A 13,545-nucleotide genomic window follows, 5' to 3' on the forward strand; every position below is an offset into this window, starting at 1 on the left:
TTACACACAGGCTGCATCCAAGGTTCATCCCTGAGGTGACCGCCTCGTTTCACATAAATCAGTCTATTTATGTTCCTGCCTTCTACCCCAAGCCTCACCGAGACAATAGGGAGGCCATATTGCATACCCTAGACGTTAGGAGAGCCCTTGCATTCTACCTTGACAGGACAAAGGCTTTCAGAATGTCCCTTGACTATTTCTTTCTATGATGGAAAGATGTAAGGCCTCAGAGATATCAGCTCAAAGACCGTCCAAGTGGGTCTTGAATTGCATCAAGCAGTGCTACCAAATTCATAACATGGCCCCTCCAGATTCGATCCATACACTTTCCACGAGATCAATCTCCTCATCTGTCACCTTCCTCAAGGATGTTCCCATTTCAGATATCTGCAGAGCGGCGACCTGGGTGTCATTCCACACCTTCGCAGAACAGTATGCGATCACCGGGGACTTTGTCTCTGATGCCATCTTTGGCTCCACAGTACTATCATCTGACTAACTCTGTTCCAAAGTCCCAGCCCTGCAAGGGGGCACTTCTCAGGAGTCACCTACAGTGGAGCACCGTTAGGGACACTACTCGAAGAAGAAGAAGAAGAAGTTACTCACATTGTGCAGTAATGATGGTGCTTCGAGATGTGTGACCCTATGGGTGTTCCACAACCTGCCCTCCTCCTCTCTACTTCAGAGTTCTTGCTATTACTCTGTGGTAGAGAAGGAACTGAGGACGGTTAGCCGGCACGTGCTGGGTAGCCTTGTGGCGCAGCACAAGGAGAGACAGCACACGTGTGGGCCCAATGGACATGGCTACCGAAGTTCTTTGATCAGCAGCACAGGGACGCAGACACACCTACAGCGGAGCACTCACAGGGACACTACTCAAAGAAACATCGTTATTGCACAAGGTGAGTAACTTCTTCCACCTTCAAAGTCACTCACACTACATTTATAATGAGGGGGGCTCATTTTTTATCAGGAGCTGATTTTTTAAAGATCAATAATTTATGTCCTTTCTTCATTTTAAAGTTTTTGTAATGTGCTGAATTCTTGTGAGGTTAATGCCTATGCACTAAAATAAGGTAAATGGAGAACTGTAGACTGATCTAAAAGAATACAATTATAAATCTGCAAATTCCAGATTCATCTGTAATGTTAGAAATAATAGTTGAACTAAGTACCCAAGCACTGAGGGTGCCACCTAATAGAAAAATCAAATTCTGCTAATATTAAATTAACCATACTCAGTCTACCCTACAGTACAGGAAAAGATCGGGCACCAATACTGCTTTCTTGTGTAAGATAGCATGCTAACAGCATAAGAATTAAAATATTGTCCTATTCCTACTGAAGGAGCACTTCATTGACCCTGAGGTTAAATTTAAAGCTTGAGTTCAGTGTACTGTGTGTAGAGCTTGTTATCCTAAAAGGAAAATAAATATGAAGAGGAAAACGTCTCTAGAAAAAAACCTGGCTAAGTTGTTGCCCTCTGTGTGTCACAGGATTTCTTGTTTCTTCAGAAGCCACTTACTCTTTAGTTACCAGCTGGTGATGTGTTCATTAAAGAAAAGAGTTTCTCCTTCAGTTCGTCTTTGTGATATTGACTGTACCTAATTTTTTGTATCATTTAAATTACAGTACAAGATATAGTTTTCCTTTGGGGTCCTTGACTCAAAAAGGCTTTTGATTTGAATGCCACTTTATCACAAGCGCATATTAAATGACCAGTATGAAAATGAAATACCACCAAAATTATGTTCAGCTATTGGAGTGTCCAGACTACTATTTATTTTGCATGTTTACATTTCTGAAGTAGTTGTAGTAAAACAAGATCTTCATAATCAATATAACATTATGACATGCCACTCAATACAGTCTATTTGAATTCACTATATATTTTAACTCCCTGCTGATGATGTCTGGAAAACAAGTGTGTTGTTTCTGGGGCAAAAGGGAGCAGCTGTGCTTACTCAAGCAGAGCTACATAGTAATGAATAGAATAAACTGCAGACTAACAAATCTGTTACTTTTTGTTGATTTTAGTACTGCATTACTGACAACACTATTTCATACGTGATTAAGAAAATGCATATTAAAATCAGCAACAGCAACATAAAGGTGTGAGTTTAGCAGCACCTTAGAACAAATTGCAACAACTAAACATATTTTGCTTCTAGCACTTCACAATAATAGCACAACTCTCTGATACTGTTTTGTGCATTAGTATCAGAGTTGTACTACCATTGTGAAGAGCCAGAAGCAAATTATGTTTAGTTGTGCAATTTTGTTCACATCTTTATGTAAAAAAAAATCTCTTTACACTTTGGGGGGGTTTTTCTGCATACCTGCTTTATATAAAAAAAACCCCACGTTTCTTTGCCAAAACATCCCATTAATTTTTGCCAACTCTCTTTCGTACATATTTTTCACTTACTATTTTTGCTTGGTTCATGTTGTTTCTTGTGTGGAGTTAGTGTCACCATTGTTCAGTGAACCACAAGTTAAAAGACTTTATTTCAATAAATTGTATTTGTTCTTGTAAAAATCCTAAGATGTTTTTATTTATTTACTAGGAGATGTAGTTACAGGCAGCGAAGCACAGATGACTGATCCTGCTCAGAATCGAACAGCCCTCCAAGGTACAGTTGCCATGGCAACTCATAGTATCTCTTTGCCTGCAGCATTATCATTGGTCTGTCAAGGAACACCTCCCCCCCCCCCGCCGGATTTCATCTGCGATTTTTCCATTTCCAGTGCTTATTAACTCACTGTCCTCGTCCATCCACTGGGTGGCACTGTTGTTCAGAAGAAAAAAGGTCTCCCTTCAATTCATTAACACCGTGATGCTGAGTGTGGCTGTGATACTGATTTACATTCACTATGTGCCAGCTTCTGTCTTTGCTAAAAATCTGATTGATCTTGTATTTTGTAGTTAATTTCACACTTTACTTTGTTAATATTCAGATTCCCTTTTTTGGTGCACATATTCACGATGATAGTCTTTGATTGAGGCATTTGGGACTGGAAGCCTGCTGTAATTAATCGGAGATGCATTTTTACTTAAAGAGAAGGCTTAGCTGCCTGAATGTGAAATATTAAGATATCGATATCTGTAGATTGAATTGTTTTAAATAAATTGAAAAACTGAGTGGAAAAATTTTATACCAGTTAAAGTATTGGTAAAGACAGGGGAATTGTACAGTAGTTTGCATGAACTTTCAAAATAGATTAGCAAAGAAAGTCAAATTAGTAAGAAACAACACCTGTAGAAATCATTCTTTTTCAAATATCAGTACTGTACATCCTAGTTACTGGAACTGCCATATTATAGATTAGCAGATCTGAGTACTCTTCACTTCTCCTTGAGATCCTGTCCTACTTTGGCTTTCCTGGCTTAGTCCTCACTTAGGTTATCATCCTCTTCCCCTTTTCCTTGATCCCTATCTTGCTCCATTCTTTATCCCTGGACAGCCTTGTCAACCTAAATGGATTCAACTATTATCTTTATGCTTACTACTGACAAATCAACTTCTCTACAGCTGATCTGTTTTCCTCCTGCCCAGTCCCTGATTTCAGCATGGATCTCCAGTGTTTGTTTCTGTATGGCTCATCTACAACTCACTCTTAGTAAAGGTAAAACCAAACTGTTTTTCTTTCTTTCTAAATCCTCTCCACTTTCCCCCTCCTCCACTGAAGTTACTGCCACCGTCCTCCAGGCTCACAGCCTGGGAAGTAACTTTAGCCACTTACTCTTATTCTCCCCACATATCCAGGCGGTATCTAAATCTTGCCGCTACTTCCTCCAGAATGTATAGAAAATCAGAAACTTCCTCTCGGTCCTGAAACTAAAATGTTCATAACCCTTCTTATCCCATTTTGATTATTGCAACCTCCTTCTCTTTAGCCTGACTTATACCTGAGTCATAATCTCCAGTACCTTCAAAATGCAGTCACTAATAATCTTTCCCCTGCTCACCAGTTTGTCATCCCCTCTCTGAGTCCTTCTCCTGGCTTCCCATTGTACACTGCATTCAGTTTAATCTCTCATTTTTGCCTTCAAGCCGCTGCACGACTCCACCCCAGCTCTTTCGCCAGCAGTGCCAACCCTTATACAGAAGTCAGTTTCTTCTCCTAACCCAGCATCTGTGCCTTTTTCTAGGGGTACAGAAACTGAGCCTTTGTAACCACAGGACCAGGCAGAACATCAGGTTCCTTTAGCAGCATGCAAATAGTCAGTGTTGTGGGAGCACTACTTCTTCTGGCATGGGGAGGGTGTACCAGCTGGAGTACTCTCTCTGCATTTTGACATGGCATCCTCAATCTCTGTGAGCAAATAGGCGACCATTTCTGCATCCATGCACATGTATACATCGTAAACGTACTGTATGGTAGTGTGCCCAGACTAGTCTTGCGTTTAGTACTGCACAGCTTTTTCTTCTGTACATTCCTCTGATGTTTTTACCTTGAGCTTTCTGAAGTCTCCTGTCTAAATTGAAGGGCCCCTCTGTGCATGTTTTCATTCTAGAAGGTTGGGCTATTAATATGCTATTTTGAGCTCTTTTTAATGAGAATGGAGTGTATTGATCTTAGATTGAGTAGCAGAGGGGAGAGGGTTGTTGTGAATCAGTGACGTTCCAAGGTTGCTAGTTGAAGTACTAGAGAAGAATGGGCTGTATTTAGCTAGTGGTGTAGTCTCATTACTATATATAGTTCTGTTTGTCGCCTTCTTACACATTTTGGCGGCACATTCGAGGTAGGGGTTCTGTTCCTTATTTATTTGTTTTGATTCTACTTGATTTTCCAAAATTATATGCTTCCTTAGATGTCCTTAGATGTGGTTAGCCATTCTGTAGGGTGACTGTACTATGCCATTAGTTGGTAAGTGTGGTGAATCAGTGGGACACGCTACAAAGTCCCATCTGTTATTTTGTATTTACTCTGCTGAGGTCCTGAAACCTGTGTAGCGCAGGCAATGCTCAAATGTGGTGTTCCAACATAAAATGAAGATTCTTAAGTTTTCAAAAATGGACACAGGTGGAATAAATCTGAAATAGTTGACACAAGCATTATGGTAAGACTTTGTGATTTCCACAATGCAAGGTCTCAAGGGAGCTGCAACTCTGCCAAATTTTAGACTTACAGCATTGGAGTTTGCTATTTAAATGGGTCCTGTTTTGTTAATCAAAGCATATAGGGCTGGTTTGACTGGTCTTAGATTTTTTTCTCTAATTTTAGATATCACAGCCTTTCTGGTCATTGGTGGTAGCCTGTTTTAATTAATAGTGATTTGCCACTCCTTTTTGATTCTTAATATGTAGTTCTTGATCTTCCCAATAATTGTCGGTATCACAGTAGTGCCCACAGAAATGGAGTAGACACAAAGTTTAATGTTGAATATTTTCCTTAGGTTTGCTCAAATTTACGTGCAAGTTCTTTTTTTATAGTCTAGTGTCCATTTTAGTTATAACTTATGTCTGAAAACTATAGATATATATTTATGCTCATCATTTCTTCTGTTTAGAGCTTTATATTTTAGCTTTCATAGCATTCCATATAACTTTTTCTAGTGGTCATTTGGTTATCCATTTGTATTCAGGAAGTGTTCGATTGTTCAGATCTCTTGATCTCATTTAAGTAATTCCGCTGCAGAACAGTGTTGTTGTGCAGTCTACTGAGCTCCTTGTTATAGATAGTTTTTCTATTACCAGTGTATTGATTTATTTTAATCTTTTCTGTAAACTGTGATCCTTTTTTTGCAGTCTGTCTGATGGCATGGTATTTACCAAAAGGACAGTTTGCTGCCCTTTTCCATTTCCTGTGTGATTTATATTTTTGGGGGGGTTAGTTCTGTGAGAACATTCAAAAATACTTTCACTTTTACAACTCACCTTTTCCATTATGTGGGTTTGATTGAAACTGTGGTATTGTTATTTGCATGCATGATGCTGTGATGTGTTCCAAGTACTGTGTATCTATTTCTGCGAATATTGATGGTATCTGTGAACCTATTGCTACGTCATCTACTGGCACACAGTATTCACTAATGTAGTTAAAACAGGTTGAGCACAAAAGCATGTAATGGCATCATATGTAATATAAAGTCTGTCATTTTTTCACATTGTTCTTTGTTTCAATTATCCTGAACAAATATGGAAGTTATCTAGTCGTCATTTATTCAGGGGGAAAATAGCTTATTTAGCTTACCCTTTATATGTTACCTATTTTTTAAATTTCTTTCTTCTCATTCTATCTTTGATTTCACACTCCACACCCAATAAGTTATTCTTATTTTTAGCATTTATATTTCCCAGCCATGGCTTGAGATCCATGAAATATACCCTTCAGATTACATCATAACTATAAAATTTTTGTAAGAAATTCTGAAAAGTTGCTGTCAACCATTGTGATGGGATAGAAAAAGAGATGGTATATAAAGGAGGTAGGACCTAAACTCTCTCTGATTTTTTTTTCTCAATTAACACCAACAACTTGGGTTGTATGCATAAATGACCTGAAGTGTCTTATGCTTCCACCACTGCACCCTGACAGGTATGGATGGAACAATGCAAGTTGCTCCATTTTTTCTTTATCTGAGAGGGTCCAAGTCTTAGTTTGGGGTAATTCTGCCTCAGGGCTTTCTCATATGAGATACACTGGGGTCCTGTACTATCCACCTTCCTTTCAGTGTGTACATGATGCTGCTGTGGTAAAATTGTTTGGATAAGGGGTAGCTGCTAAAACTGAATCCTGACAAGATGGGAGGTTATGCTGGTTGTCTGGGGCAAATACCAAGAAGATACAGTAGGTAGATACCTACCTTCTCAGGCAAAATTTACCTTTTGTTAACAAGTTCAGTCTCGGGGCCCACTAGATCGTAGCTACTTTGGACATTCAAAGAGCAATAGTATCTGATATTGTTTTTATTCATCTTCATTATTAAAGGAGGTTGGGACTTTTCCTCTGGACACTGACCCCTTCCTAATTTTGCACTTCCAGATTAGTTTACTGTTTACAGCACTCATCAGGAAACTTCCATTAACATAAGTAGAAAGTGGCTTCCAACTTGCTTAGTGGTGGTTTACATATGGAGCATATTACAGCTGTGCTCCATCTGCACTGGATTCCAGAGTATTTACAAGTCTAATTCAAGATGCTAATTGGATGTATACTGCTCTACGTCATTTACTATAAATCCTGGCTACCTTGGAGATTGCCTCTTTCCTCATGTCCTTTCCCTAGAGCTGAAATTAGCAGAGGTGATTGATTACTGTTGCTGCTGCTATTATCTAAAGCTTCAAGATTTAAACCATTAAGAGATGGAGTCAGAGCACTTTCACTGCGCAGCCCTGGTCTCAGGAATTCATTTCTCCCAACAAAGCCAAAGTTAGCTGACTGCAAAGCCTATCTGTTTTTTTTTCAGTTCTTTCTTGAGAGACATGGCTTAGGAGCTTGAAGATTATTCTGAGTGAAAGCTGTTGACTCCTTTTAGTTGTCACTGTATTCAATTTTTTGGTATCAATGTGGGTTTTTTTAATTTGTATATTACCCAAGAGAGCATGATAGGCCACTTTATAAACTAAATTGCTAGGGAGAACATTCATAAAGTAAAAAAAATGAGGAAAATTAGACTAATTATTTTTTGTAGAAGATCTTCAGCCACCGTCTCCTACATTCATAATGATACCAACTAGAATACCAAATATGGGATTAAAAAAATAGCTGAAATTTCAGGAAGTTTGAATTCAAACTAAATTTCAAATCCAAGCATAGTGAGTCAGGCTCATCTCTATTTGTTATTTAAGTCGTAAAATACAATGTACATAATGGAGCATTTATAAAATAATTCAGATGATGTTTCAGAGCAAGAGGCCAAACATGGTGATTGTGAATAGAAAAGTGCAGGAGTCATCTTCAATTGTGTTGTGCCTTAGCAGTGTTTTCCATGGCGATGGTTTCATGTTTTATCCTGAACCTTGTCTTTTAGCCCTGCTTTGGTTTAGACCATTGTCACCATTTCAGAACCACACTGAACATTGTTTTCTACTGTAGAAGATCAAAATCAGGCATTCAGTATATATTCATTCATTTATTTAGACAGTTACATTTTAATGTGCAACTTTCAGCTTGCTACCTGAAGCCTCTCTTGTTTCAGTAAAGCTGCTAGAAAAATAGCAGCTTTGTTGAATCATTCAATTTTATCATGAGGTATCTGACCCTTTTTAAAGGTTCTTGTGATTTTATGATTTCTGCTTTCACTCTGATGAAGTTTTGCTGATTTCAGAAATGGCCACCATCTCCCATTACAATTTATGGGACTGAAGCCTGGGGTTTCCCTCCCAATGATGTCTGCCATTCCTTATAGCCTTTTCAGGTGAAGTGAGAATGCCTGCAGCAAAGATGGCCACCATCTCCCACACTTTCCAGTGGGGCTGAAGCCAAGCTGCCTTCAAGAAAGATGGTGGCTGCTTAGTGACCATGTGAAGGTTGGCAGGCTTGAGGGGGAATGAGGGAGAGGAAGGCAAAAGGGAGATTAAAGGGAGTTTGGGGAAAAGTGAGGAAAGGTTTATTCATCACCTTTTCTACCGCGCCAGGAAGCTTGTTGAACATTCAAATCAATCCTCCCTGCATTCTGTTCAATTACCCATCATCTGATTCTGCAGTATGTGGTGTCTTATTAACTGTTGTGTCCTGGCCCAATTCTTCAGACAAGATTTCAGTGTATCCAGTTGTTTGTTTTTAAATAGTGTTTCATTTGAAGTCGTTTTCCCAAGATCACGTTTGTTTGGGTTTATACTTTTCCTTTAAGAAAAACTATAATTTTTATCAAAAAATTAAACCATCAGTATTATGTGCCGCACATATTGTAAGGATCAGAATGCTATTGAGAACTCTACAATGGGACCCCGTCAACCAGTCTCTTGGACGTCTAAGAGACTTTGCATGGGTGGACCTCATTTTAGGATCGAGGCCTTAGAAGACACTGGACAGTGCTAATGTATTTTCTAAATATATATAAAAACAAAAAGTAGAGTTGTGTTCCCTAGTCTTTTAATTTTGTTTAATCTGTGGTGTTAATATTCCATGTGTCTTTTTGGTGTCTTAATCTCTCTCTTGCTTTCTACAGCCTTTTCTAACTTTGTTTTCTATCGTAGTTTTCTATTGTTTTATCTCTCTGTTGTGTGGTGTGGATTTATTATGGAAACACATTTCAAGGAGTAAAGCTGCAGTCCATATTGGAGGGGAGAATGTGATTTACCACAGAAAGGGAGTTGTAAAATTTTCAAAATAGTTTAAGCAACAACCATTACAAAATACAGACCATGCTAGCAGCTGTATGCAATTATATATAGCATATGCAAGAGTGAAACTGGCATGAAAGGCCGAAGCAGAAATGCTTTTGAGTAAAACCAAGGGCAGATTGTAAGGAGATTTATCAGAAAACCAGTGAGTAACTTTATACCTATGCGTGCGGGTCACTTCCTTTGTGTGAATGATTTCTGGTGTCATAGAGGTTAGTAAAACAAAAGGGATCAGTCAAAATAGCTGACCATACAATGTGATGACTGTAAAGTGTCTAGTGAATTCACAGGCGAAAGCATTCATGAAATCATATATAAGGCCCTACCTAATTGCCAATATTGCAGATCCCGCAATATTAGGATTCCTCCGCCATTTTGTCAGCCAGGTGCCTGACAGCGGGAGCCCACCATGACTGAGAGCGGGACGCCGGCTGCCGCCACCAGGGGCTAACAGCAAGACCCCAGCCACCTGGGACTGATAGAAGGAGCCCTGCACATTAATGACTGTAAAATAGATGCAGCAAAATGTCTGGTTATCAAAAAAAGTAGCAGGCATAACATCGTACTTGAATGCTTATATTGTTCCAGTAAATTTTTTTTAAATAGGTTTTCTCTGGCTTTTCCAAATTATTGCAATTAATAAAAGTCTATTATTACTTTTCCGCCGTTTTCAATGTCTTGTCCACAACCCATCCACAATTATTTGACAATCATCCCATGATTCAAGTAGGGTCTTAATTATATATCAATTCACAAAAGCAGCAAAATCAGAAAAGAGAACTGAGAGAGAAAATAATACAGAAGACTAAAAAGAATCCTGGTCCATAATTTCTCATGGCATTTTATAACTTTTTTCACTGCAGTAGTATTTAACTTTCCTTTCAAATTAGGATTTTGTGCCCCTCATACTAGATCCGCTTTCCCATATACACTTTAAAAAGGCTTTTTTAAAAATCCTAGCTCACTTTTATCATCCATCCCAGTTCATCTTTGCAGCCCTAATGACAGTACATCACTTCATGAAAACTGGGATATTAGTTGTTTTTGTTATGGGGCTATTAAATTAATATTTTAAATAAACAATATTAAAAGCAACCCTTTTGACCTAAATAAAAGTTTTTGTTTCTTGCCAAGGCTAACTCTGTTGCTAATATAGGAAATGTCATTTTGCATCAGATCAGTGGGCCATCTAATCCAGCATCTTCTCGCTGCTAGTGGCCAGCACCAGATGCTTCAGAGAAAGGTGCAAGAAACCTCACAGTAAACTGCCCTCTATGAAGGCCTTATCCTAATCTCTGATAGCTGTAGAGTGGTTTAAGCCCTGAAGCATGAGATTTTTATATTCCTTCCCAAAATGTGTTTAGCATTAACTGTAATAACTCTAGATTTCCTTTCTGGGTAAGTTCTTGGCCTAAACATCATCATGTGCCAATTATGCATTGTGTGAATAATTTTTCCTTGCCTTTACTTTTCCTTTCAGTTTTGAATTTGCTACCTGTCAATGTTATTGAATGTCTCCTTGTTCTTGAGTGATATGAGACAGGGAGAAGAGAAGCTCTTGATCTACATCCTCTATATTATTATTTGTAGGTGGTGGTGTTCTCTTAAAACCACTGTCATATATCATCTTTATCAACCTCAGCAGTGGAGGTGAAAGCTATCTTAGCTTCCTGAATACCTTACCTGTTGTGAACTCAGGGACCTTGAAATTTTTTTCCCCACTGCACTAAACAGAAAATCCATAGGACTTGAAGTGTAGCTCCATGTGCCATGCAAACGTCAGGCAAGTGAAAAACTATCTTTTACATGATGTTCAGTGGAAACAAATATTTCATTTTAGAACTCTCACTCCTTATCTTCATAATGCTTCAGCTCAGCTGTTGAGAACGTTGATTGGATCAGCTGTTGATTGGATCAGCTGTTAAGAGGCAGAGTATACTCTGGGTGTACTCTGAGCTTTCTTTCAATATTCTGATGTTCATATTTCTAAACTGTGCTTTAGAGAAAATGGGTAAAGTAAGACTTAGGGTATGTTTACACTGTAATTAAAAACCTGTGCTGGCCCATACCAGCTGATTTGGGTGTGTGGGGCTTGGGCTGTGAGGCTATTTAATTGCAATGTAGATTTCCGGGCTTAGGCTACAGCCCAAGCTCTGGGACCCTCCCACCTCTCAGGGTCCTAGAGCCCAGGCTCCAGCCCAAGCCTGAAAGTCTACACTTCAATTAAACAGCCCTGCAATCCAAACCTCATGAGCCTGAATCAGCTGGCATGGGCTAGCTGCCGGTGTCTAATTGCAGTGTAGACATATCCATAGGCCTTAAGCGCCTAATGAATGATAGCTTGCAACAGGTGACGAGCCCTATATTTATATTTCAAATTTTATTGTGAGTTGAAGAACCAGGAGCTTATATGCTCAACCTTTCCATAATAAAATTGTGAATTCAATTTATTTTATTTTATTTTAATTATGTATTACAGCACTGCCTGGTGTGCTTGATGCTGCACTGGTATAAAGGAATATACAGTCAGCATATAAAAAAATGTATGTGTTAGCTCTGCATCCCTATGATAGAAAATACAGTTTTGGGCCTAGGGGATCAGAAGGGAGAATTGACTTTCTTTTTGTACTTATTTAGCAACCCTAATAAGATTAATGCAAGTTAGTATGGATTTCTCCAGACATATTGAAACAAATGGTTTGATAGTAACATTTATAAAGGAAAGTCTTCGAGAGTTGGAGCTGATTCCTATGAATTTGGTGTAACTTCTCAAAGTGAAATCAGCCATATTCTTTGTTTGTTTGTTTCTCATTGGTGCAAGAAGATTAAACTGAATTGCATCTATTAAAATATTTAAATCTTAGTTCCATTCTTAGGGGCTCTTAATTCTCAATCCTAGTACTTGATCTATAGTTATGCAGAACAACTCCTAATGATGGAAGGAAAGTAGAACATCATAAAAGTCTTTCTTCACAACCTTATATAGGAATTCATTAAACAAAAAATTATTTTCCATTTCCATCCTTTTTCCCCAACCACATATTGTGTGTAAGACTGAAGGCTTCACATCAGTCTTCTCATATTAATTGTGTGTGTCATACAAATTACTACGGTACCATTAGGTATCATATGTGCTTATTAAGATTGGGTATTGTTTTTCTGTGCCCTCTCATTAGAAATATACAGAGGCCTGTATGTCAGAGTAGTTCTCCATTTGTCACAATGCATACAGACACACTTTAATTTTGCAGAATCTCATTCTATGTTGATCTGCTTATGAATCTCAGTGAGCAACACCTGGGCAGGTCTCCACTACAGCAGGGATCGACGCTCTGATATCGATCCACCGGCGTTCGATTTAGCAGATCGCGCTCCAGTCGATCCCTGTACTGTACCCCGATGAGAAGAGTAAGGTAAGTCGACGGGAGATTTTCTCCAGTCGACCCCCCGCGGTAACTCGACCTAAGGTACGTTGACTCCAGCTACATTATTCGCGTAGCTGGAATTGCATAGCGTAGGTCGACTTACCACAGTAGTGTAGACATAGCCTGAAACACAAAGGTACTTGATAGAGAGAGCAGTTTTCCACTGATTTAATGATTTGTTGCTCTGTGCTTGTTTTACAGGCCAAAGTTCAAAAAATGTCAGTTCATCTCCAAGCATAGAGAGCTTGTCTGCAGGACGTGAATGCACAGGATCGCCTCCTTTGTCTGCATCCAAGAAAGATTTCTTTTTCAGCACCATCTCCCGCTCTCGTTCCCACAGCAAAACTATGGGCAGAAAAGAGTCTGTAAGTTCCTGAACATTGTGAGCTGGTTGTGTTTTAGGGTTTTTCTCCATGACACATTGTTTCATTTATTGTAATTGATTATTTTTCTTATTAATTAAGCATTTGCATTTGAAAATGTTCCCCAAGCAGAAATTAATGACAAAACAAAAATCACTGAAGATATTTGTATATATTTTTTGCTAAATAGCATCTGCTCTTTACCCTCAATCTCACAACCCAAATTTATCTTTTGAAGCCCCTGAAAGTCTCTCGTGGGCCAGATGAGAAGAGAGACTCCGACAAGTTCATTTATTTCATTAGACCTCAGGGGTGGGCCCGAAACTAATAAACAGTTCAGAGACAGACTTTATAATCATCAGATCCAAATGTATCCATCTCGTGCCCCGCAAATTCCCTAATATGTTCAAGGTTTCCCACATCTGTATCCTACAATGACAGTTATATCTCCAGGCAGCCACTTTC

The 13,545-nt window shown here is 38.9% G+C and overlaps 1 protein-coding gene across 1 annotated transcript in view; it reads left to right on the plus strand.

Moving 5' to 3' along the window:
* Window positions 1-13,545, plus strand: part of TBC1D5 (TBC1 domain family member 5) — a 480,265-nt gene that overhangs the window by 400,927 nt on the left and 65,793 nt on the right. The window contains exons 19-20 of the mRNA XM_077811294.1: window positions 2,568-2,633; window positions 12,920-13,083. Coding sequence (XP_077667420.1) covers window positions 2,568-2,633; window positions 12,920-13,083 — 230 coding nt within the window. The remainder of the gene's footprint in view (window positions 1-2,567; window positions 2,634-12,919; window positions 13,084-13,545) is intronic.

Source organism: Eretmochelys imbricata, chromosome 2 (genome assembly GCF_965152235.1).
Source record: "Eretmochelys imbricata isolate rEreImb1 chromosome 2, rEreImb1.hap1, whole genome shotgun sequence".
Taxonomy (NCBI): domain Eukaryota; kingdom Metazoa; phylum Chordata; order Testudines; family Cheloniidae; genus Eretmochelys; species Eretmochelys imbricata.